At 39.6% G+C, this 24,819-nt stretch overlaps 3 protein-coding genes across 3 annotated transcripts; 2 read left to right on the top strand and 1 right to left on the bottom strand.

The window, feature by feature from the left end:
* Positions 1–837: 837 nt before the first annotated feature.
* Positions 838–2,168, top strand: LOC131692205 (small ribosomal subunit protein uS10). Its single transcript, XM_058979119.1, has 4 exons — positions 838–977; positions 1,148–1,300; positions 1,541–1,630; positions 1,881–2,168. Exons 1-4 carry the CDS (start codon positions 975–977, stop codon positions 1,995–1,997), a joined length of 363 nt encoding a protein of 120 aa, XP_058835102.1. The 5' UTR covers positions 838–974; the 3' UTR covers positions 1,998–2,168.
* Positions 2,169–3,054: 886 nt separating this feature from the next.
* Positions 3,055–4,480, bottom strand: LOC131691377 (small ribosomal subunit protein eS7). The gene is made up of 4 exons (XM_058977711.1): positions 4,369–4,480; positions 3,906–4,073; positions 3,515–3,847; positions 3,055–3,279 (listed from the first exon to the last, which is right to left on the bottom strand). The coding sequence occupies exons 2-4, from the start codon at positions 4,071–4,073 to the stop codon at positions 3,202–3,204; spliced, it is 579 nt and encodes a 192-aa protein (XP_058833694.1). The 5' UTR covers positions 4,369–4,480; the 3' UTR covers positions 3,055–3,201.
* A 4,649-nt stretch (positions 4,481–9,129) lies between these two features.
* Positions 9,130–11,488, top strand: LOC131691310 (glycosylphosphatidylinositol anchor attachment 1 protein). The gene is made up of 3 exons (XM_058977602.1): positions 9,130–10,854; positions 11,014–11,179; positions 11,243–11,488. Exons 1-3 carry the CDS (start codon positions 9,227–9,229, stop codon positions 11,405–11,407), a joined length of 1,959 nt encoding a protein of 652 aa, XP_058833585.1. The 5' UTR covers positions 9,130–9,226; the 3' UTR covers positions 11,408–11,488.
* The last annotated feature ends 13,331 nt before the right edge of the window (positions 11,489–24,819 follow it).

Raw genomic sequence — 24,819 nt, 5'->3', positions numbered from 1 at the left:
TTATTTTATGGTGCGGACATCTATGTGCCTAAAGATGTCTGATTTTTGCAAATAATCGATTATCCGTTAATCGAATAATATTTGAGAGATTGATTAATTTATTCTAATTCATTCGATAAATCGACAAAAATAATCGATTAAAATCAATAATCGATTACTTAGTAAATCCTAGTTTGTCAACCAAAAAAAAAAGTTCGCTCGACCCATTTTGAAAAAATTGGAGAAGTCTGGTCATATTTTTTTGCTCTGCGACTTTCGTTTTCAATGCCACCCTTCATTAATTATGCTCTCGATTAATCGATATCAGCTACTCGATTTGCTCGATTATACCGAAAACTTGTAATCGATTATTTATTTTTCGATTATTTTAGAAATTAATCGATTATTTGCGTTAATCGAGTAAAAAAAGACATCACTATATGTGCCGTCATAAATAAGCTCTTTTCCATGTATATTGCCGTAACATGTTCGAAGTATGAAAAAAGAGCATCCTATCATATAAGGTAAGCAGAAACGACCAAAACTACTCAGTTCGTTGCATCACAAACCTTTTTTGTTTTTTTCCTGGTGCTACAGCGGTGTAGTGCAAAAAAAGAGACAGACTGATTACACCCGAGTTTGAATGAGTGTAGCACCGACTACACCGGTGTAGTGCACAGTCAAAAACGAAAACGACATTAGAATATGCATTTCTAAGTATATTAAATTTAAATCCATGCAAACTTTGTTCGAAGCAAGCTAACGTTCACGTACAATTCAAGTGTAAATACTTCTTAATAATGGACAAACGGTACGCAAAAACGTGCGTTCTCTTATCGTCTCATTCGTTCCATTCCGATTGAAAACTTTTGACATTTCAGCCTTCGACTCGTCCATTTCGTTTTTAGCTTCGGCAGAGTAAAGTTTCTGTCCGCGGTTCAGCGCTGTTCAAGATACCTTGATTATCTCGACCAGGACAATTTTTACAGTTAAAAATGGTAAATAATCAATTATTAGCGGTTGGAAGCAAAATGTAAGTTTGATTCCGCCGCATATTTTTGAGTTCAACAGCGTAATGCTGTTAGAAAGCTACGCGACAATGTTAGGTTATGTTTCCGTTGTCTACACGTGTAAATGTTAATGTTCCGTTTCTTAACAATGTTTACAGGCAACCGCTGGAAAGGACATCGAAAAACCCGTGGCGGAAGCGGCGACCGTTCACCGTATCCGCATCACGCTAACTTCCCGCAACGTCCGAAGCCTGGAGAAGGTTTGCGCCGATCTGATCAGCGGAGCTAAGAAGCAGAAGTTGCGTGTCAAGGTGGGTATCAATATGCTTTATATTCAAAGATACATTGCATTTACCTGGGGGGCTTCGAATCAGTCTACCAGTTCTTTGCCCTAGTTAAGTAAATGCAACAGTAAAATGGATTTTTTTGACTAAATTATTGCAGCTTATTTGCTGTTGCAGTTAGATTGAAAGAATTCGACAAGCAACACTTGACGGTTGCTTCACTGAAGAATGTTTAAGCACGTTACTTAATTAAAACTATTATTTCAGGGTCCAGTTCGTATGCCAACCAAGATCCTGCGTATCACCACCCGCAAGACCCCTTGCGGTGAGGGTTCCAAGACTTGGGATCGTTTCCAGGTAATATATTTGTTATATCCAATAGTCTAAGCTTAAGGCAAACTATAAACCAAAATGAATTGCCTCAACCGAAATGGCTTCATTTATGAAAGTTGCGCCGAGAGTAAACTGGTCCTCGTCATAGTGCTTGATTGATGTCTAGAAATCTTTTCAAGTCTCTAATGGTTCAGACATATCCCTTCGTTCCGAAAGGGATATTTGTTTCTATTTTCGAAAGAAGATAATCACCACCCTTTATTTGTCTTTACAGATGCGCCTGCACAAACGTATCATCGATTTGCATTCGCCCTCGGAAATCGTCAAGCAGATCACTTCGATCAACATCGAACCCGGTGTAGAGGTTGAGGTTACCATTGCCGATCCTTAGGCAGTGCGATTCGCGATGCATCGGATGCGGCAAACCAGGGGATTTCTGAAGAGGAGGTGGACTCCAAAGATGGAACGATTTATCGTCAAAAGAGAAAGCTACAAAGTTACCGCTATTGGCTGGTACTTTTGTTAAGTTCGTCGCACTCGAAATAAAAATTTGAAAAAATAATTTTGCTGGTTTGCTTGAAACCTTGATTGAGAAAATTGATTCAAATATCTTATTTTTGTTTACGACGTAACCGGTTCGAACGAATAATTAGCCCATTTAATTTTGTTGTCAACGAAAATACGAACCACATTCATTCGAATCTCGCGTTCGTCGTCATCAACAGTTAGGTGGTTAGGACTGCTTGCTTGTAAACTTTTGTAGTCGCCCAATCTTGTTCGACTGCAGTTGCATATACCTAGCTAGATTAAGTGAATTTATTGATGAAATCGAACCCTCGTTTGCTAGGGCAACACAACAGTCACGAACATGTTGGAAGGCATCGTTCACGATTGGTTCGGTCAATTGCATCGTTTCCCAGAAAAGTCCCGACGGATTTAAGATTTTTTGTACGGATCAGATAGGTAAAATTTACCCTTTTTTAACTACACCACGATATTCTACACACCAGGCAGACGCTTATAGTGTGATACAACCGGTAAAACACGATAAAATTAGTTAAATGGAGGTTCACCCACAATATCAACGACAAGGAACGTACGTAACAAGAATAAGAGTGAATACTAGATTTTTTGAGAATCGAAATTAAAATTTCACTTAAATTAGCTGATACGGATCGGCCAATTATTGCGGATTCCGGAAAGCGTTAAATGGAAGTGCATTTGCAAATGAACAACTGAGACTTGACAAACCACGAACGGTACTGATTCATTTTCTCTATTTGCTTGTAATCAGAAGAGTTAGACACTACGTCAAATGCAGATCTATCTCTACGGAAGATATCTGGAGATTCGAGAAATGTTAATTAAAATGAATTTCTTCATGTGCAATATCGTTAACCGTAAAACAAGAATTTTCTCCAAAATTAATCATCTCGATTAAAACACAATTTCAAATTTTTATACACCTGCGATCTTGGCTTTTCTGAGTTTTTATTTGCAACAGAGGATGCTGTTCAACACACTTCCTGCTAGCCCAAACATCGTATTTCGCGCGCTCTCTTATTCAAGGTTTAGAAACTATTGTTAATAATAGTTTACAGGTAGGGTTCCGGGAATTCAAATGTAACATCCCGTCCGGTCAATTTCTTGTAAACCGGCGTGAAAGTGTCGACCTGCAAGACAAAAAAAGGAACGTTAGCATAATTGAAAACTCCGGTTAGGATAAAAACAATGTAGATCTTCCCACCAATCGCCTACATTTACTAATTCGAAATAAGACATTTGGGAAGACCCCGCAAGTTACTGTTAGCATCGTATAGACGAAACGATCGTAATTTGGACGAGTCACTCCGAATGTAGATGATGCTGAACGCTGCCACGCACTCAGTTCTTCCAAACGGCACTCACCTTGTGTTCGATGGTGGTCTGCTGGTTCTTGTCCAGGTGCACCTTAATCAGCTGAGATCCGTCCAGTTTCACGCGGATTCGCTTACCTACAACCTCAGCCGGGAAGACCAAATCCTCCAGAATAGCGTCGTAAACCGCGGTAAGGGTTCTCGATCGTGGACGCTTCTGCTTGTTGGGATCACGGCGACCCCGCTGGGGCTTGGGCAGAATACGACGCTCTCCAATGAACACGACATGCTTGCCGGAGAACTTCTTCTCCAGTTCACGAACCAGTCGAATCTGAACCTTCTGGAAGGCTTTCAGCTTAGGCACTGGAACGTAGATGACGATTGCCTAAAAGAAATCGCTCGCGTCAGTAAAACAAATCTACCAAGCAAACACATTTGTTTACCTTTTTGTTGTTGAACTCGATCTCACGAGCGCGAGTGATATGCAGATCACGCAATTGTGGCTTCAGGTCCGAATTCATCTCCAGCTCCAGAATAGCCTGTCCGATTTGATTCTCGAACGCATCCGGTTCGGCACCGCCGGATTTTTGAACCTTTGATCCGAAAACCATCTGAGGAAGGAAAATCAGAACGTAAACACTGGTTGATTCTGCTACAACACAGTAAAGAAGTTCCGGATTACAATCGAGCACTATTCTAATGCATTCCTGTCAGGGAATCTCTGGTTGCCTTGTCAACATTTCGCTTAACCGAGACAATCAAGTTGGGTGTCGAAAAACATTGCTCGATTTCAGCCAAAAAATACCCAATCACGTTCCGGTTTTTGAACTGCATTATACAGTCATTTAAAATCCGAAACTTTTCCGACGATTATCATAGCATTTCTGTTAAAATTAAACCACTTACAGCGAAATTATTCTTCGTTCACAGTGAAATGTGTTCACTCGTACATCAAAGATGCCCGGAAAAAGAGCGAGAAAGGAGAAAAGTTTGACAGCCGTGTCGTTTGACAACCAGCCGGAAATTGAATTGAGAAAGTTGCGTTTTTTGACAGTTCACGGTGCGATTAACGTATTCGGATATTGGGTGACCCCTCATCAAAATCGCTGACCAAGATCTTTGAAATGAGGGTATTTCTAGAGCGTTTTTTCATCACATCATATCTAACAGAAACGTGAAACGGAGAAAATCGCGTGCAAAAAATTCCTTGCGACTTTTAAATTTATTTAACAATTAGGGCATGTTCAGGAGTGTTTTATTTTGTATAGGAGTTTCAAAGTAGAATTGGAACTGAAACATTCACATCCCCAGCAGAGCGTTTTGTTTTATAATTTCGAACAGTTTAGTTTTAAAATTTAAAACTGTTATACGATGCCGTTCTCTTCGTTGCTGATTTTAAAACACGTTTAGAACTGTGTTTTAAATACATGCAAAGCTTTCAGCACAGACACTTAGACCCGATAGACTGGGGAAAAATAAATTTGAATGTAGTAACGCTGAAGGCATGGCGAGGCTTGAATTTTAAACTGAATAGAACATCCGCTAAAACTCCTGCTGCGGAAAGCAAGTTCTAGTTTTAAAATTTTCAGTTTTATTTTATGGAACTGTCAAAATTATGAATCTACAACTGAAACACTCCTGAACATGCTCTTAAAGCACACAGAAGGCTATTAATTATACTATCACCTCTGCATTTACTCATTGCAGGATCGTATAAGCATATTACATGTTTTTCGCGAAGATAATAGGGAGATAATTGATAACTTTTATTTTATTACGTTTTGCCGATCACTTTTGCTATTATGCTCTTTTACATATGTGGTCTTGGCAACACCGTTTGTAGATGTCACATGTCACTGTGACGTTTTGAGAGACGGGCTTGTAGTTATGATATATTTCATGTGCTGTATTGCAATCGAGAGTGTAAATATGAGGTTTGGCATTGGAAAAACATGCTAACTACAGTCGCCTTGGAGAAACATCAAAACGCAAAACATCACATCTACACATTTTAACGTCGAACGGCAAAACAACATTAGGCAATCCATGAGACGTTTCAAAAGAGATTATAACTACTAGAGGTCGCATGTCGCTGCTAACAAAAAAAATTATAACTACTAGAGGGAGCAAAGCGCTACTGTCTCCATGAATTCACGGACTGAAACATGGGGTCTCGCTCTAGCATATTGTATTCCATAACTGTGACATGTGTGTACCCGGGGCATTATGTGTCAAACCAATGGGCCTATCATTAGAGCACTCTAGTTAGAGTGTGGCCAAGAGGCCATGACGTATCCAAACGAACATGAAATTTGACGTATTTCTATTGCGTATACGTCAAATTCCATGTTCGTTTGGATACGTCATGGCCTCTTGGCCACACTCTAACTAGAGTGCTCTACCTATCATATGTAAGAGCGAGAAGATAAATTTTCAGTGGTAACAGCGACATGCCACCTCTAGTAGTTATAATCTCTTTTCTGCTAACACTGAAAATTTATCATCTCGCTCTCACATATCTCGACAAACATGTCAAATGGTCCTAAGTGCAAATGAGAGCCTCTCTTTGTTTACTTTCTCTTTCGATTTTTACAGCGGCATCATAAAACTTTTCAATATTGTTTCAGGATAGGGTAAAGTGCCTATTTTCACCATACTAAGCAGGGTGCCTCACTAATTCGTTAATTTGTCGGCCTACAATCAATGGAATACGAAAAAATTTACATCAACAGCTTTGCTTTGTTGTTAAGAATCAATATAATAACACAAATGCGCTGAAAACAGTTAAATTCTCGTGTTTAAGCGCAACGAAAACTCGAATCGAGTGCCCCTATTGTTGCGCTACCATTTGACTCAATGTGTTGAACAAAGATGGCAGACACTGCTCTAACCAACGGTTTCAAATGGGTAGGGTGATAATAGAAACATGGCGAAAATAGGCTCAACACCCTATATCGAAAAATTTTGATTTCGACTAGCATATTATCGAAGACCCCATATCTGATATAGTGATATGGGGTCTTCGCTGTATGGCACGTAAAAACTAGAAAAACTCCAGAAAGAGAACTGCGGAGACTCCCTTTTGGATCGATTGGATTCGGGTTTAGCTGTCAAAAAACGAATCCAATCGAACATTGCCTATCTTCATAACATTGAGCGTGTTGCCATACAATGCCGGTGCATACGTTGCCAAAAATGCTATCTATTTTTCTCTCCGCAGTTCTCTTTCTGCACGCAAAAATAAAACAACCTACAGAATAAGTTCAATTAACGTAAATTTAGGTACTTTTGAGTTGTGCGTCGCTTTCGCACTTATTAGTGTTTTCAAAAACAAAACGAGAGATTCGACTCAGTCGAGGTCTTCCGTGCAGTAAGGTACTTTTGAGTTGTTTGGGATATACTCAAAATTAGGTAAATTCAACTTAAATTTAAGTAAGTTAAACTCAAGGTTGAGTTATGATTTTTGCCAGTAGTTACAGAACACTAGATTAGAATTGTCGCTGGCATCAGTGGTAGGAACATCATTGTTTTGATCCCGGTATATAACTGTCAAATGGGCCAAATAGAAAAAAGCAAAAAAATCCTCTATCGCCGTTTCATAGCGACTAATAATTTTGGTGTGTTATAGCCAGCAAAACAATGGCCATTCGTGGCTCGTGTATTTTCATTACATAGAATGCACAAATTGTCTAAACCTGTATTGAATTCTGATAAGTTATCTTTTCTTTGTGCGGTATTTACAAAATCTTTCATTTCATAACAATAACAATCGAAAATTTACACCGTGAAAAATCGCTATATTGAATCTATTGATTTGACACATGCCTTTTTGTAATTTGTGGCAGAACATCAAAATTATCTGTTACACATAAATATCATGTGAAAATTATTGAAATTGCTGTGCCGTAAATCAAAAATATAATAGTATGCCACATAGAAATTTGATTCATAGCAAATTTCACATTATTTTTCGGTTTGCCTCTCGTTTTTTCTGCTGTGAATTTTATGCATGTCTCGAATGCATGAACATCACAGCAGTATCATAGAGACGGAAATGAAAAATATGCAAACTCTGCATTCTACCAATTTGAACATCAACTAAACAGTTTGTTGTTACAAACAGCTAAATTTTTCTGCGTGTAACAAAAATGTGGACCGAAGACTTTTACCAGATCGACGTGCGGCACCTTGACAGATATATACCGAAAACAAAACAAACATGTTCTGAAGCGAAAACAATGGGAACACCAGCGACAATCCTAATCTAATGTTCTGTATCTACTTTTTTGCCGTAATTAAATGGAAACTACCTTCAACACGGTTTACCTAATTTTATCTTCCTGCGCGATACCACAAGATTGAGTCAAAAGTACTTAATTTTAGGTTGTCGTGATTTTTCTTTTTCGGTTGGTCAGCCATTTTATTTTTCAAAATTTATGACCGGTTTTACAAATCTCGTTCGTACGCCGACAAATTATTTTCCGAAAGATAGATATATTCCATAGCCTACTTTTTTCTGATGAATCGTTTTTCCGTTCATTATTATTCATTGTTCATTATTCATTGTTCATTATTCATTGTAATTAATTTTTGAGTCGCGATGAAATCGATTCGTTTAGCTTAAATTTTTTCATTTTTATTGCTGCTGAATCATCTAAGGTAAGTATAATATAAAGCAAGTCTTTAGTAATCATTTTCCTTTCTAGGACTACCTACCACAGTGACAATAGGGGGGGCTGTTTTTGTTCCAATTTTACGTCAGAATGGTCCAGCTCCTGATTGGTTGATTTTGACTTTTTGCACCGTACGCAATGTTACTGCAGGGATAGCGAAATGATGTTTGGCAGTGTTGCAATATTTATAGGAAAAGATTGTCATTACTTTTGACAAATAAAATTATTATCGTTAAAAAGTAAAAATGACTAAATTGAACTGAAATTTTGCGGCAAAGTGAAACAAGTTTTTATCATGCATTTGTCGCATACGTGGTTGATTAACTTCTCTACAAACATATGATTACGGCCTAAAAGCCAACTGTCAAAATCCACTTTGAATGGAAATTCCGGACAAACCGTTACACGCCAATCACAGATATTGATAATAAACGAAAGAGAAAAGTTTTCTCTTTCATACACTGTTGTAAATTGTGTTCGACTAGTAACGGTTTGTCTGGAATTTTCATTCAAAGTGGATTTTGACAGTTGGCTTTTAGGCCGTAATCATATGTTTGTCGAGACTTTAACAAAAATAAGACAGAAACCACACTATAATCTAAGATTCAGAAAATGTCTTTATCAAACCTTACTAAACACCCATGACATGGAAAAACGGTGCTCTTCATCAATATAGTGGATTCAAGATTCAAAATATTGCCGGCATAAAATAAATTAACAAGACTCTATTTTCAATAATAATAATAGCAACACTGTTCGGAGATTTCGGCAGGGTAAAAAAGTGCGAAAAGAAGAATGCCGAAGAAAAAATAAGAGGCCGATTGTCACGTCTTGTCTTACGTATAAACCTGCATGGGCACTGCCAGCGCGTGCAGCGACATCCGCTCTCTCTAGCAGTTATTATTCTTTCTTATTTACCTGTACCTATAAAAAATGTCTTGGTCGCTGTCATATCGGTTTATTTCGAAGCATTTATTTTGTTCCGTGTATTTGTAAACAACGAAAAGCACTCGGTCATATTTTAAATTTTTAAAAATTACTGTCGTGAATTTTCGAGTGAAATCTAGTCCCAACATCGGGCCCATTCCGTCATGGGTCTTCTTACAAACCCATCGATTACCCAAAAAGCGAAATACTGCAAGGCACTGATTCGTCACAACACGCTGATCTGCCTCGGTCTGTATCTGCTGGGTGTTGGCTACTTTTGCTTGCTGCCGGATCCGAACTTCAACTCGGCAACGTATTTCTCCGAGAATGCCTTACTGCCCGGACTGGTGTACTCTGAACTGCGATCCGAAACGGTGACACTGGCCAAGAACTATGTCGGTGAGCTTGAGCTCGAACGGGAGCATCACCGGAAGGATATGCCCTACGCATGGATACTGGCTAAGATGCGGAAGATTGGACTGGAGACGCACACACACAATTTTACCCTCAACTATCCGTTGGGTGGAGGTAAGGTTTTCACCGGCAAGAATGTGTACGGAATATTGCGGGCCCCTCGGATTGGGTCCACGGAATCGTTTGTCATTTCAGTGCCCTACCGACCGCCGGAATCGGTTCATGCGGATGTATCAGCGGGAGTCCCGCTCATGTTGGCTTTTGCAGAATTCGCTCGACGTCAGAAGTACTGGGCTAAGGATATAATTTTTCTAATAACGGAGCAGGAGCAGCTGGGAATGCAAGCCTGGTTAGAGGCTTACTATGGATTGGAAGATAATCGAGTGCTGAATGCAGGTTCACTAAATGCGAGGGCTGGGGCGATTCAAGCAGCCATTAATTTGGAAGTTCATGGTTTCGATGTTGATTATATTAATTTGAAGGTGGAAGGATTAAATGGACAGTTGCCGAATCTGGATCTGCATAATTTGGCACAAAAACTTTCGCAAAAGAATGGAGTGGTGGCGGGTTATCGACTGACGGAAACAAAACAGAGGAAATCAAATAGTCACTGGGGAAAGCTACAAAATTTACTTGCGATGGTATTTAGTCAGTCGACGGGAGTTCCGACTGGAAATCATGGCTTGTTTCATCGTTACGGAATTGAAGCGCTGACCTTGGAATGTTTCCAGCAGCCGAGTTCTAAGAATAGTTCACCTGGTGTTGGAGCTCTGCTGAAAATCGTCGAGGGCATAAGTCGAAGCTTGAACAATCTTTTGGAACGATTTCACCAGAGTTACTTCTTTTACCTGTTGGTGACTCATGATCGTTTTGTGTCCATCGGGGATTACATGCCCAGTCTTGGGTTGATGGCCGGAGCGCTTCTCATCAGTTCCTTTATTCATTACCTATCGCTTTACTATCCGGAAGATGAGGAGGAACAGCCAGCTGGCGAAGATGTGACGGGGACCGAGTCAAAAATTAACTACGTACAAGTTGGATTCCTCTTACTCCTGGCACATTCGATTGGGGCTTTGACCACGGTTTTGCCGTTCCACACTGGACTGAACAATTACTTGCACGCGGCAAACCTGTCCACTCAGTTCAGTTTATTCACTATAATGGTGAGTATTTCGGTTCTGGTGTTGATTCTACCGGCTTTCGTCACGCTGGATGCTTTCAACTCGGAGGTACTTCAAATCGTGGTCCTGTTGGAGTTGGGAACCGCACTACTGACGGTGGGAATGCTAAACTTTTCCCTCGGATTGGTTCTCGCCGTTGTGATGGTTCCAATAGTGCTGATACTGCAACCACGCCAGGAGGGATTTCTGAACAAGGGGTGAGTTGTTTCATAGCGGAGGTACAGTTATGAACATTTATATTATGTTTATTTATCCACACCAGTATAACCCATATTTTTGCTATGTACTAATCATGTTTATTGCAGTTATGTAATGTTATCAACTAACTAATCAAAAAACATTTTCTGACTTCACAGATCATCCCGTCTCTTCTGCATTCTACTTCATCCCCTGATGGTCACTTATTTGGTACTGCTTGGTGTCACCTGCGCCCTCTTTCCGGAACTATCCTTGAAGGGGCTGCTTGGAAAGGCACTCACAGCTACTATGGATGCCATTACCTACTCAGTTGTAGATTCGATGGTTAGTGAACACGTATTTTGTTGAAATTGTTCCTAAATTCTTTTTTCGTTTGTTTAATTTCAGATCTATGGAAACTGGCTGTTCAATCTAGTTGCTCTTATTTTTCTGCCTACGTGGACACTGTTATGGTTTCTAATGTTCTCTACCTCCACCTCAAAAGTCAGGCGGCCTACGACGCAGGATGGACTTACAGGTGCGACCAATGCGGACGCACTGAAACAGGATTGAAGCCGTTAGAGATTTTAGTTAGCGAACAATTATGAGTATTACATACCAAAAATAGAACGAAGCGTGCCCGATAGCTTTTGATTACGAATTTAATCACTGAACACTTTTAGAAATGTCCTTCCTGTTGCTTCAAAGATATCTCGTCATGAAATAATATAGTTCTTCATTTTAACGACGGTAACTTCAATCTGTTGAGGATTGTAATCTGTCGTTACTATGAGAGGTTGTCAAAACAAAAAGCCGGGAAAACTTTCCAACCAATGGCAGGAAGATTGATTCAAATTTGATGCTTTAGGTGCTTCTAAACTATACGGAACAAATTACATGGTTTATCCAACCAGCAATGTTAGTTCCTGATTGCATTCTACGCGTTTGGAAAATCAACTGCAACATGCTGCGCTTACACAACCTACCCCCCGGATGCAAGGAAGGCAAATTGTTTTCAAAACACATGCATCATGTGGCAGTACACTCAGTACAGGGAAGAGCAAACTCCATATGCTTATACGTTTTGATTACATGATGATGATATGTGAGATGATTTTTTCCCATCTTCCGGAAAACAAACTTGCAAATGATGAAAAAAGAAGTAGTCTACAGAGCACCATACTCCCCCTCCCCGGCGACAAACTGAGCAGTGGAAATTTTGAATTGCATCACGATTGCTTCACTGCCGTTTCTCTGTAGGTATCACATGTGGGGTGAAAAGTGTGCGGAAGAAAAATGCAATTTTCTGCAGTGTATGCGGAACATCACACAAAGAAGGACGAAAGTTGCTGAGCTCGACAAGAAAGATAGGGATGTGCGGAAGTAAAAGAATAACTTTTCCGCATAATAATGCATCCTATATCTACTCAGCTTCCGCTGTTACATGCCGTGCACGGGGGCGGCTACGTTTTGTGGTGCGTACGAGTTCGGTGGGGAACCGCGGATAATGTAAAGTTTCCCGCAATGTGTGCAATATCTTGTTCGGTTATTTTCTTGTGAGCTTCAATTGCAAGCCACTAACGAATGCTCTGTGCTGTATTTGAATTAGCGTCACGGGGTTTGTAAGTCGCGACATGCAAAACGTTGTTTGGGGGGTGTGTTGGGTAAAACCTGGGTATGTTCTGCCTGATAATCTTTGGTGCGCCTGCTTTTCCCGTTATACGCTTTTCTTCATTCTGAACTCACAAGTGTCATGTTACACTGTAGCTATGGTTGTCTTGAAGTGGTTAGTCCTATCCAGTACTTTTACTGGGGTTAAAAAGAAGTTCAGCGAAAGATTCGATATAATTTCCCGAAAAGGAACAAATTAGCTTTATACCATTCCAGCACGATCTTGGATTAGGTACAAGAAGCTGAATCTGAGCAAAAATTTGTGTTACAATTGAGCGACCGAAAATGATAGTGGGAACTGGGAAGAACAGGTTTTGTAAAACCCGCTTTAAACACATTAGAATGTAAAAATCGGAAATAGGTACAATTAAAGTATAAAAATTGAGTTGGAGCTTTTCGATGTAAAATATAGCTGGCTTTGGGTCTGTTGCTAAGACCATACTTGATAGCTGGTTCTTAAGAAAGCAACATTTTAGATTGTACATGTAGACTATTGTTTACTGGGTTGAAAAATCAGATGAATAACTAAATTTTAAGAAAAGGTAGGGGTTTAAGCTAATGTTAGTTCTGGCCATCGTTGCTATTGCTTTGAGATCAGCGTTGATATACTGGACAAGGACGTCAATGTCGACTGCTTGACCAGTTATGTACACTTATAGGTCGTCTGCGTAGTGGTAGTAGTTGCATCTGAGGGACAACGGCGAGCTGTTGATGTACAAGCTAAAGAGCAGTGCACTTTAACAAGAGCCTTGTGGTGTGCCGTCTAGGACATGACGGTCGCTTGATATTCTGTCACCTAAACGCACTGACCGTTTTCTGTGTGCGAGATAGGATGATATTAAGTTGCAGGCGGCTTGAGAAAAGTGGAACTCATCGCGATGTTTTGTTTCTAAAAAGCGTTGATCCACACAGTTTAAGGCCAGCGAGAAGTCGACAAGCACCAGGATGGTGCATTGGTTGCTGTCGAACCCGTCGTAAATGTCGTGAACGACTTTCGTTAAAGCCGAGGGGCAAGCACTAGAAGGTATATCTTGACGGTAATCAAAATACATTACGTATTTGAAATACGAAGGCACTGTACTTAAAATCGCTTCAGTAATTAAAGTACAATTAATTTGACGCGCACTTTTTAAATCTTTGCGGTACTTAATGTGCTTTATGGTAATTAATGGTACTTAAAGTAACTAATTATGTAAGACTTGTGGCACTGCGTCGTATTGAAGATTTTGTACTTGCCCCTCGGTTAAAGCAGTGGTCGTGCTATATCCTTTTCGGTATCCAGATCGATGCTTTGCTAACAGCGGAGAGTTCGGATCGTCGAGATGATCGGTGATTTGTGCAAGTAGAATTTTTCCAGAACTTTCGATAATGCTGGCAGGACGCATATTGGTCCAAAGTGCTTAGGTTGGGTGGGGTTGGTGTGCTTCGGGATCGGACTTTTTTTCCAATTTGAGAGGATTTGGTATCGATGATCGAGTTGAATAAGTAAGAGAGGGCTGGGAAGATGAAAGGGCATAGCTGTTCAATGAATGAGATCGTGATTTCGTTAGAACCTGTAGCGTTGGTATCTATTTCATGAATATTGCGGCCAATTTCATCAACTATAGTGTGGCGGAAGTCGACATCGGGTTCTCCATGGTCAACTGCAGTGCGGTGGGTATGTTCATTGGGCGTCCTGTGATGGTCTACAGGTAGTAATTGTTCAATGCTGAAGAAGTTGGTCGATGTGGCGCTCAAGCCCTCTAACGTTGAGATGGCCTATACGGAGATTTGAGAGGTTGCTTCTGGACATATTAGGACAGATCAGCCGATATCGCGGCTAAAAAGATGGATGAGTCTTTGTGTTTGTTGCGTATGTTTTCAGTGAGCGTGAGAAGGTAAACAGTGTCATTAACACGAGTGAACCGCTTTACACCTGGAAGGAGGACAGCAATGGTATCGTTACGGTCAAAGACTGACTCGACAGCTTTTCTTTGCTTGAGGCGAAGGGCAAGTTTACGGATTCTAACAGTCTGCACGGATAGCATTTCGTTGACAGTAAATCGGTATTCGAGAACGAGAGCAGAGTGAACACGATTCGCGACGCGATGCGAAGCGATTTTTGACAGATCGTGCGACGACGCGCGACCGAGCTCCGTTCATTTGTTTCCTGCAAAATAATACAGTATATGTCAGAGTGGAAGCGACGCGATGCGATGCGCTAAGCGATTTGATGGCGCGACGCGCGACCAACCAGTACGTGCACAGGTTTTTCGCGCGAAAAGATGCTGACAAATTCAAAATTTGATTTTACTTTGGTGGCAGAGGATATTTATGTCGATGTCGAAGCTCACATTGGAGCTGTCTTCCAAAGGTGTGCACTGTGGGACCAACAACCCCGCCATTAACGGCACCGGATTATTGTGAACCAATGTTGGAAATGTTTTGGATTAATGGGGAATACTTGGTAAGTAAAATCGTTGGACAATTTTTAAATTGTTATTAACGGGTACTGTGAGTGACCGACATTTTCTCAAATGTTATACTTGCACTAAACTCTATATTTTTTAAATTTCAAACGATGTTGAAAAGAAAAGATGTAAAAAGTTGCGTGACACTTTTGGTCGCGAACTGTGCAAGCTGCCGGTGTTCAGATCCGAGGATGCTGGTGACCAAAGCGTTTGCTCTAGCTGACCGCATTTCAAAAGTCTACTTTTTACGGCAATGTAGTCCAGGCAAGCAATTGGCCTTCTCAAGCCTCAATTTTCCAACAGCGAGGTATTTGAGGACGTCAAGGCATTGGAAGGATTTTTTGAAATCCTACCAAGTCAACTAGAAACAATGGAGGTAGCTGATACCTTCACTGGACGATCATCAAGTGCTCCTGTCTCGCTTCCCACCAAACGATATAAAAAGAATAACGAAAAGAACGCTCAAGCAGAATATCTTTTAGAGCTTGAGCAAAGGAAGCTAGAACTGCTTGATATAAAACTTTCATTGATAGCCCGCTACCCCATGTAAAGAAATCCCCTAGAGAAGCTTCGGCTTCGAATTGTGCTGCAACAGACAGGATTATGTGTGGGCTTTTGAACGTTTTGTAAGAAATCTTCACTTTTCCTAATAACATCTATACATCCTTTTCTATCAATGATAACATTGTGACAAACACAGAAAGCTTTGGTAGTATCTTAGGCCGTTCCTTTCAATTGGTTTCCATAGCATTTCCATAGTCTCCATTTATCATTTATTGCCCCGACAGCACACTCGATCGATTTCCTTGCTCTTGAAAGACTAGAGTTAAAATATTCTTCTGAAACAGCGATATCTCGTTGAGCATATAGTCGCAAAACATGTTTTAACAACGGGTGAGCTTCATCATGGATTTGTTTGATTCCGGGGAGATTACTTTCTGATGGAATGACTATAGTTGTCCCGATTCCATCAAGTACAACCAAAAAAACTTTGTAGATGTAGAACATTGTCCTAGAGTGTGGCGGATATTGCACTCGAATGTGCTTTCCATCAATGCTGCCACAACAATGGGGGAAGCTCCACAAAGTCCAGTAATCTTGCGCACTTTGTATAAATAAATGTTGGGTTAGCTGTGGCATATGAATTGGCTGAAGCTTTATCTATAATGCAAGACAGGTCTCCTTAATGATTTTAGCGGCCGTAGATCTTCCAATACGAAACATGTAGGATGGTGCATTGAACGACAACCCGAGCAAATACTCATGGGTTCAAACATCACATAGCCCCTTGAAAAGACCTTAAACATGGTCCGTGCCAAAATTCACAACCATCAAGACACCATAAAATGGTCTCAATAACCCATAAATACACCAACATATGGTATTTTATATGGGATCTGTCGGACCATGGTGATGGTGTTTTCATGGGTTGAACCCATTTCAAACACCCATGTCAAGCCCCATGAGCATGGGGGTATTATAGACTTTACGTTTGCTCGGGAAACCCGTTGCCAGAAGCCTAGAAATATTGCACTGTATTGGTTCTTAAATAAAACTATTCAATAATTCAATCTAAAAACAGCTAATAAATGTTGCTAATATACCACGATATATCGTAGGGATTGTAGAATTAATTTGTGGTATTCTACAAGTTCAACATTATTTTTAAGGGGTGATTGCTTTGCAATTCGTGAAGACATACTACGACGGGGAAGGGAGAGGTTTAGCATTACCTTAGCGTGATTATAAGTTTCTCTCGTGGTTCTATGGGAGTTTTAATAACGTTGGTCCACTCTTTAGTGAGAACAACTTCAATATGGCTTAAAATGTAATCAAACGTTTCCATGCTTACACGGGTATAGTTGCGAAATTGTTTTGGATAATTTAGCAAATCTTGGTGCAGGTGGAGATACGTCTTCTCTTTTCCTATTGATCGACTGCATTCCAAAATCTTTATGGTGTCTGAAAAAGAAATCGCGTACGCATTCGGACATGAAATAGTTTTCGTCTGAGCTCATTTTCACAGAAACTTTTCAGCTCGCAATCCGTTCGACACTTCAACGCAATTTTTGTTTACGTATAACCATCGCTTACAGTCGCGTACACTCTGGCTATCATGTCGTGTTGGAAATCGCACGCAGTTCGCATCGCATCGCGTCGCGTTATGCATCGCGCCCACTCTGGCTTCACCCTAAATGAGTGTGGCAAAGAGGACATGACGTATCCAAAATCCTAGATCCAAACGAATATGAAATTTGACGTATTTCTATTGTGTATACGTCAAATTCCATGTTCGTTTGGATACGTCATGGCCTCTTGGCCACACTCTAACTAGAGTGCTCTAGTCTAATGTCGTTTTTGCTTGAGGCAGAAACTAACTCAGTTCCGGACCCAACTGCTGTCAAACCGTTTGTTTGAAGCCAGTTTCGAATCTAGGTTATACGCCACTGAACTGAAAACCGAGTTGAGTTCCAACCTGTAATATATTTCGGGTTCGCTCACACCACCGCTGTTTTGCGAGAACCCAACTTAGTTCCACTAAAAGCGATTGTTTGAAGCAACTAACCTGGGTTAGTGTCTAGGTTCTCAATCGAAAACGACATAAGTATCGCTTCACAAATTTGTCCCGTGTTTCCTGATTGTCGAAAATAACAGCAATGGTTGGAGAAATTGTTCCAGCAATATTTAGTGTCCCGCTGACTGTCATTGTTGACCGTGCACTGGATACGATCAATCTGCTTCTTGCTCGTGGACCGTAGCGTGTTGAGCTCAGCCTGAAGATTCGCGATTTGCGCAGATAAATGTTGGAGTTTCCCTCAGTAGCGATACCTCGTCACTGCCGGAAGCTGTATTCGATCCTTTCCTTCCTTTACCATAGTGATAAAAACACCACGCCGACGAATTTGGGCTACGTTTCTAGTTCGAGAACATTGACAATGAGGTTAGGTCAAGTTGGCAAATTGCAGATCCAGTTTTTCGCAAGACGCAACACAAGTTCACACAAACTCCACTTGTTTGGGAAACTTTTAAACGATACGACGAAACACCGACCGTCAATTACCGGAAATTCAAAAGGAAAACCGATAATTTAGGAAATTTTCACGGAGGGGAAATCACGCCGCCTCACCTGATTAGTGATTCCAGACAACCACCCGGTCAGATTCTCATGGGCTCAAAAACCACGCAGCCCCTTAATATGAAAATTGTCCGTTTTAAATTTCACAACCATGAAAGCACCATAAAATGGTCTCAATAACCCATAGATACACAAAAAAATGGTTTTTACATGGGATCTATGGCGATGGTGTTTTCATGGATTAATCCAATGGCAAACAATTAAAATAAGTGAGGGTGAATCTGGACCATGAGCATGGGGCATTATGGGCTTATCGTTTGCTCGGGCAGGAATACATCCATACATACTCCGACCTAGCCGATATTTCTCGGATATTTCACACCGATTGGATCGCTCTGGCCTCCTTTACGCAGCTTCAGCGGAGCGCACAGCTATTGCTAAAAATAAGATATGAAAAGTTTCATTGATAACACTTATAAATCAAACTAAAAAAAATCCTTCAAGATTTCTCAAATGATTGATAGTAATTTCAGTAGTAGTAGGGGAAAGTGAGGCAATATGAGCACACAAAGGTTGAAGGCAAATATATCTGCAGTCAAACATACAAATAATCCCAAATTTCCCTCTATTGGTAGAATACAACATATTCTTCACATGCTGTTATTAAACATGCTGAACTTAAACTTAAAATCATTGAAAATAATCGTTTGTAATGATCGATTTTTTGGCTTTGTAAAAACCTTGTGGGGCAATATGAGCAATTTAAGGGGCAATATGGTCATGTCGCAAAAGATTATATTTTATCACAAAATTTAAAATTGATTTCATTTATAATTAATAAGAATCATATTTTTTTCATATTAGACACATTCCAGCGTTAGGGGACAACGTTTGCACGCATTATGCAGCTGTTAACAGCTTGTCGTTTGAAAAATCCTACGATGTATGCTCAAAACACTTAATTGAATACTTTAAAAGTCCTAACACAACGTTAATGTTATGGGTTCGATGTTTTTCAGGTTGTCATTTCATTCTGAGAGGTGAAAATGTCGCGTTAGGGGACAACAGAGCAAAATATTGATTTTCCAACCTACACTTGTATTTATCAAAAAACCTGCTCTATCTCAAACTTTAGAGTGTCTGCTTCCTCATCTCGTACAGATCAGAAGCCAAAAAGCGACCTGCTTGCGAACAGCACACAAACAAAAAATACTACCCGCGCCGCGCCGCTCTAACGTGTACGTGTAGCATATAGACACAGGAAAGTTCCGTTGCAGCTAACTGCGAGTGAAATGAGTGAACAACAAAATAAATTTCGCCCATTACGGGAGAACACAATCGCGATTGATTTTTCGCAAACCCGTCTTAGACCTTCAGTGCGCGAGGTGGAACAATTGGTCAAGGTGAAAATGGAACTTGATCTTACAGAGATATCACACGTCCAGCTTCACCACACCAGGAATGTAGTACTAATAACGTTCAACTCCTTAGCCGAGGCAGAAAGGTTCGTAGCAAAGAACAACATGCAACATGACGTCGAATATGAAAACGTCAAAACCAAGATCCCCGTGTATATGGACCTTGATCTAACGGAAATTCGCCTCCATGATCTGGCACCTCGTACTAGCACGGATTATATTAAAAGATTCATGTCGAAGTATGGAGAAGTGGAATCCGTCTCTAACGACACTTGGAGAAACTTTTTCCCTGGCATTCTCAACGGTGTTCGGGTTGTGCGAATGCGGCTGTACCAACCTATACCATCTTACTTGACTTTCGAGGGCAGATCATCTCAAGGTGTTAACTACATACAAAGAACCCTATGCACATACCCTGGGCAGGTGCCCACGTGTCAGTTCTGTAATCAGACTGCACACTACGGTAAGCCATGCGCCAAAACAACTAAAGAAAACTCATCTTCAACCACCACTACCAAACAGCCTTCAACATTTGCTGATACACAACAAACAGCCGGCCAACAAATGAATGCCGGACCAACAATATTCCACGGCATCCCAAAGCCAATACTCACCGTACGCAGGGATGAAATAAACAAGAAAGAAGACGGCTATATCAAAGTCACTCGAAAACACAAAAAGCACCAAAAATCTAACAGCGACAACCATTCTAGTGATGACGATATGGACACAAACACAAGCGAGGGGGAAGGCAGACAGACTGATCAGCAAGCAGCAGAAGGTACACCCGACCATCGCTCACCACCGAGAAAGAAAGTCAACACAAGAAACGGAAAGCAGTGCACCCAGGATAGTCGACAAAAATAATGTTCGATGGTTTATATATATTTTGATATCTATTTTGAATGAAATTTTGAATTTGTAATTTTTGAAATGTACATTATTTTCAAAAAGGCGAATGACCCTCGAGGTTAAAGCCGTAATAAATAAACAAACAAACAACAAACATCAAACTTTAGAGCATCCATTTGTTCTAGGAATTTGATCGTCGATAGTCACAGAATAACATTGTATACTTAGATTTTCGTGCTTTCATGAAATTTTTTCACCACCGCTGCAAACGCTGCGTTAGGGGACAACACCAAAATGAACACAAGTGTTGTCCTCTAACGCGACAAAAGTGTTTGTTGAAGCTCAAACAAAGCGAAGTATATTACCTCTAGATATGTAAATAACTCAAAACAAAGATTTGAAATGCCAAACTAGATGTATTTCTAGTTTCACCTTCATGTGTATTTGACAAATGATATTTAGAAACCAAATTAATATGGATTGAGAACAGGCCACACCGTATACCACAGTGTGGCCCGGTATAGAAGAGATTGTAGACCACAATCGCCACTTTCTAATGGTTCGAAAAAGGTGGTTTCAAGTAGTTTTGGTAAGTTGAATACATTATTGACATCGGAAAATATATGAAATAAAATTAACTGTTTATTAGTGTGACTCAACAATTTTTTTATATTTGTGATCAAATAAGTTTTTTCAAGCAATTTTAATGCCCTGACTTTGTTTTTTGACATTATAAAATCTTGAAAATAAAATTGACTGTTGATTAGGGCAGATCAAAAAACGTCATTAGGGTGGTTCAATATGTATTTTCTTGTTGCGTTAAAAATAAACAAATGTGACACTGAAGCAACTCAGCAAAGGTAAGACTGTCAAACGATTATACTCAATCAAGCAGTTATAATATTTACATATTGTATATAATGTCGCGAAAAACCAGTAATACGGTTGAATTAAAGATTTCGAAATAGAATATCGCCCTTCCAGTTCAACCTCTGGCATTTGTTCAACCGTTTCTACACTGAAAAAAACCCAAACGTTAATTCTATTTGCTTCAAACCGCTTAAAATTCATATGAAGAAGAAATGCTAATATTATCACGCGCACACATACCTTCTATGTGTCAACTGTATAAACTATGTATGCACACACATAAGTTATATGTGTATATTGTTATAGAATGGGGTTTTATGTGCCTAATAGTTATGAAATGTGAATGTAAGATTAATATTTCTTATAAATACACACATTGGGTTTATGTACCAGCAAATAGTGTCTATATGCCTCCGTTAATTGCAAAAATTTATGTGTAAAATCAATAGGCATAACGTTTACATTTTTTTGAGTGTACTCATAGATCTGCAAGAAGACACTTAATAGTTATGATTGCGGAAATTAATCAAAATGCAGCCGTTTTACGTGATTTTTGGAAAAGAAGGGAAAGACGCAGCTTTTGGAAAATTTAGATATATTTCAGTATAAAAAATAGTTAAAAATCTTCACACAATTGCGGTCTTATGGGTCAATTGGCCGTGTCACTGAATTATCTAAATGATAGAAAACTGGAGAATTTCGAGAAATTGTATCTTTTATTTGCGAATTCTGAGAAATTCGTATCCTCGATAAAATTTTGACTTTAACGTGCTATAAAAACATTTAAAAGCTGTGTTAAACTACGATGTTTGGTTCATGTAGAAGAAAATCAATTTCGACGAGACAAACCGTGGTTTGTTCCAAGTGGTCAATAATTATAAACTGTGAAGTCCTGTTCCATTTTTTTTCAAAGATTTCTCCACGGTGATGTAGTTGGAACCGTAAGTCACCGCCATCTTTTTATTTGTTCTGCTCCCAAGCCCAATACGTTGGAAAAATTCGATCAACAATGTTCATTTTCACTTAAAAGATGCAAATTTTCAAAAAATTCACAAACTTTGGTTTTAAACTGTGAAGTCCCGTTCCATTTTTTTTCAAAAATTTCTTCACGGTGATTTAGTTGGAACCCCAAATCCCTGCCATCTTTTTATTTGTGCTGCTACCAAGCTTAGTTCGATGGAAATTTTTTTTCAATCGTAGGGCATTACAGTAAAATTTTCGATTTTCGAATAATTTTTTCAAAAATTTCCAAGTCCTTGGATCTAAAAAAATTATAATTTGTTTTCAGCGGTTTTCGTTTGTTTTGAGACCAGATGCTGATGTTTCATGCTATTTTTAGACATATTTCGACAATTTTTTTTTCGATTTTCAACATTGCATGTACTCCCCCCTTTGGATTTTTTCTTATATTATGAAAACAATATTCAAACGCCGCACCCCCTTAATGATGTCCGATTGCACTAAAAACTTGCATAGATTACTTTTTCGATGTTATAAGCATTTTATGTAAGACTTTATGCGAGAATTTAAGATGACTATTTTTATTGATATCTTGCCTCTTGAACACTCCTAGTTCTCCATACAAACTTTGGTTTTAAACTGTGAAGCCCGGTTCCAACTTTTTTTCAAAAATTTCTTCACCAGGGGTTTCCTGGGACCCAAAACATTCGCCATTTTTTTTCGTTCTGCTCCCCGATCGTGTGTTGAACAGTGTTATCCCGTCCCGTCCCGACCAAATTCTTCCGTGCGCTCATAATTGTTTGGCATATTGCGTTCCATTCCATATCTTTGAACCCTGTTCTGAAATTGTTGATTTATCCTTAGATAGTTTATCCATTGATAGATGTAATAAAAACTCGATTATTTTGCGATATTATAAGGTAGGCCTTCCCCTTAATGGCATAAACACCTTCCCCCACCCCTCTCTCTCTTTCCACCCTTTTAGGCCACTCATACCACTGCATGGCTGCGCTATTTCTGAAATAGGTTGCTTATATCTTTTATGTCTGTTCTGTAGGCTCCCAAAGTATCTCTGCAGAAGGATTTACCGTACTGTAACGGAAAGCGTTAGGGGACAACACTTCAGTACACCCCTATGAAAGAACGATTTCAAAGTTTGTTATATACAAATAGCACATTTTTAAAAAGGTATGGAAGGTACTAATAGCGTCTGAAAATATTTCATAGATATCGTGCATTGTTTTCGTGGAAAATTGAAAAAAACATGATTTCTGCGTTAGGAGACAACGCAGAAATGATCAATTTTTGCCCCCCCCCCCCTTTTATCCGGCAATCCATTCACTCAAAAAATCTGCGTCCAAGAATGAAATCATTGTACAATATGTATACAATAAAATGGCATTTAAGATTACTCCAAATTAATTTTATTACGAACATACCGGTGTGGTACGGGAAAATATATTCAATTATTAAAAACGAGTCTTAAATGTATTACTGGTTTTTATTGACGAGCGTCATAAAATTCTTTTAAATTTTTTTATATATCTATGATTTGGGAACCTTAAACCTATACCAACATATTTCAGAACAACTTTTACTTATATTAGCAGATTTATTTTCATGAGGTAAGCGATACAAGTGCGTGGAATGTGTCTACTGGAGGTCGCTAGTCGCACACCTGAAAACTTTGATCTAAAATGAAAAGACAAAGCGCGTGGGTACTTAGCTAAACCACAATATCTACCAAGATATATCCTGATTCATCTCCCTATCTATAGGATTTTCGATTGATCGACACCGGTGTAGTGGAGTGCACTGAAACTGCACCGTTTTTGCACTTTCTAGCAGAAGTGCAGAAAACTGGGTATGTTCCATTGACACTTCTGCTAGAAAGTGCAAAACCAGTGCACTCCCCTACACCGGTGTCAATCAATCGAAAACCCCACTACTAATACCAATCCTATCCTGTGACACTTGTAGATGATGCAGAGAATTCCTCGGTCATAATAGTCAGTCACAAGTGTTGAACTAACATTCCTTCCCATCCCAAAATTGACCTGCATGGGCGTGGCCATCTACGTTATTGATCATACTATAACCATAGTCTCTTTAGGTTGCACGTAGAGTATGATGAACTACTCCCAAGTATCATACAATTGGTTCAATATACAATTTCAACAGGCTTTGATCAATCACGGGAAACTCACGGGCGGTCAACTAAGCTAAGCTAACCCTAATAAAAAATATTATACACAAATAATAACCCACATAGTCAAACGATTCCACATATTGTTTGGATGATACCCTGAACAGGTCGTTAGGCTCTTGAATGATAAGATGTTTATTAGGGAAGTTTTCTTAGTATTGCTCCATCGCTCTTCAAGCGCGCTGGGCTACGATTGAGCCGCAAGCCATTGGGTGCTATTTGTTCTTCCATTATGATTGTGGAGGATCTGGTTATAAAAATGTGGATTACACTTTCACACTGAAGTTTCATAAATGACCAGAGATGCCAGATACTTTTTTAAATGTCTGCAAATAATAATTTTTAAAGTCTGGGAAGCGCCAAAAATATCTGCAACCAAACTAAAAAAATCTGCAAATATCTGCAGCTGAAATTAAAAGTTTGTGCTGCAAATCCGGCATCTGTGTAAATGACAAAAAAAATTCTGAGCCGATTTAAAAAAA

This window comes from Topomyia yanbarensis, chromosome 3, assembly GCF_030247195.1.
Source record: "Topomyia yanbarensis strain Yona2022 chromosome 3, ASM3024719v1, whole genome shotgun sequence".
Lineage (NCBI taxonomy): Eukaryota > Metazoa > Arthropoda > Insecta > Diptera > Culicidae > Topomyia > Topomyia yanbarensis.
This window is presented reverse-complemented; position numbering and strand designations above follow the sequence as displayed.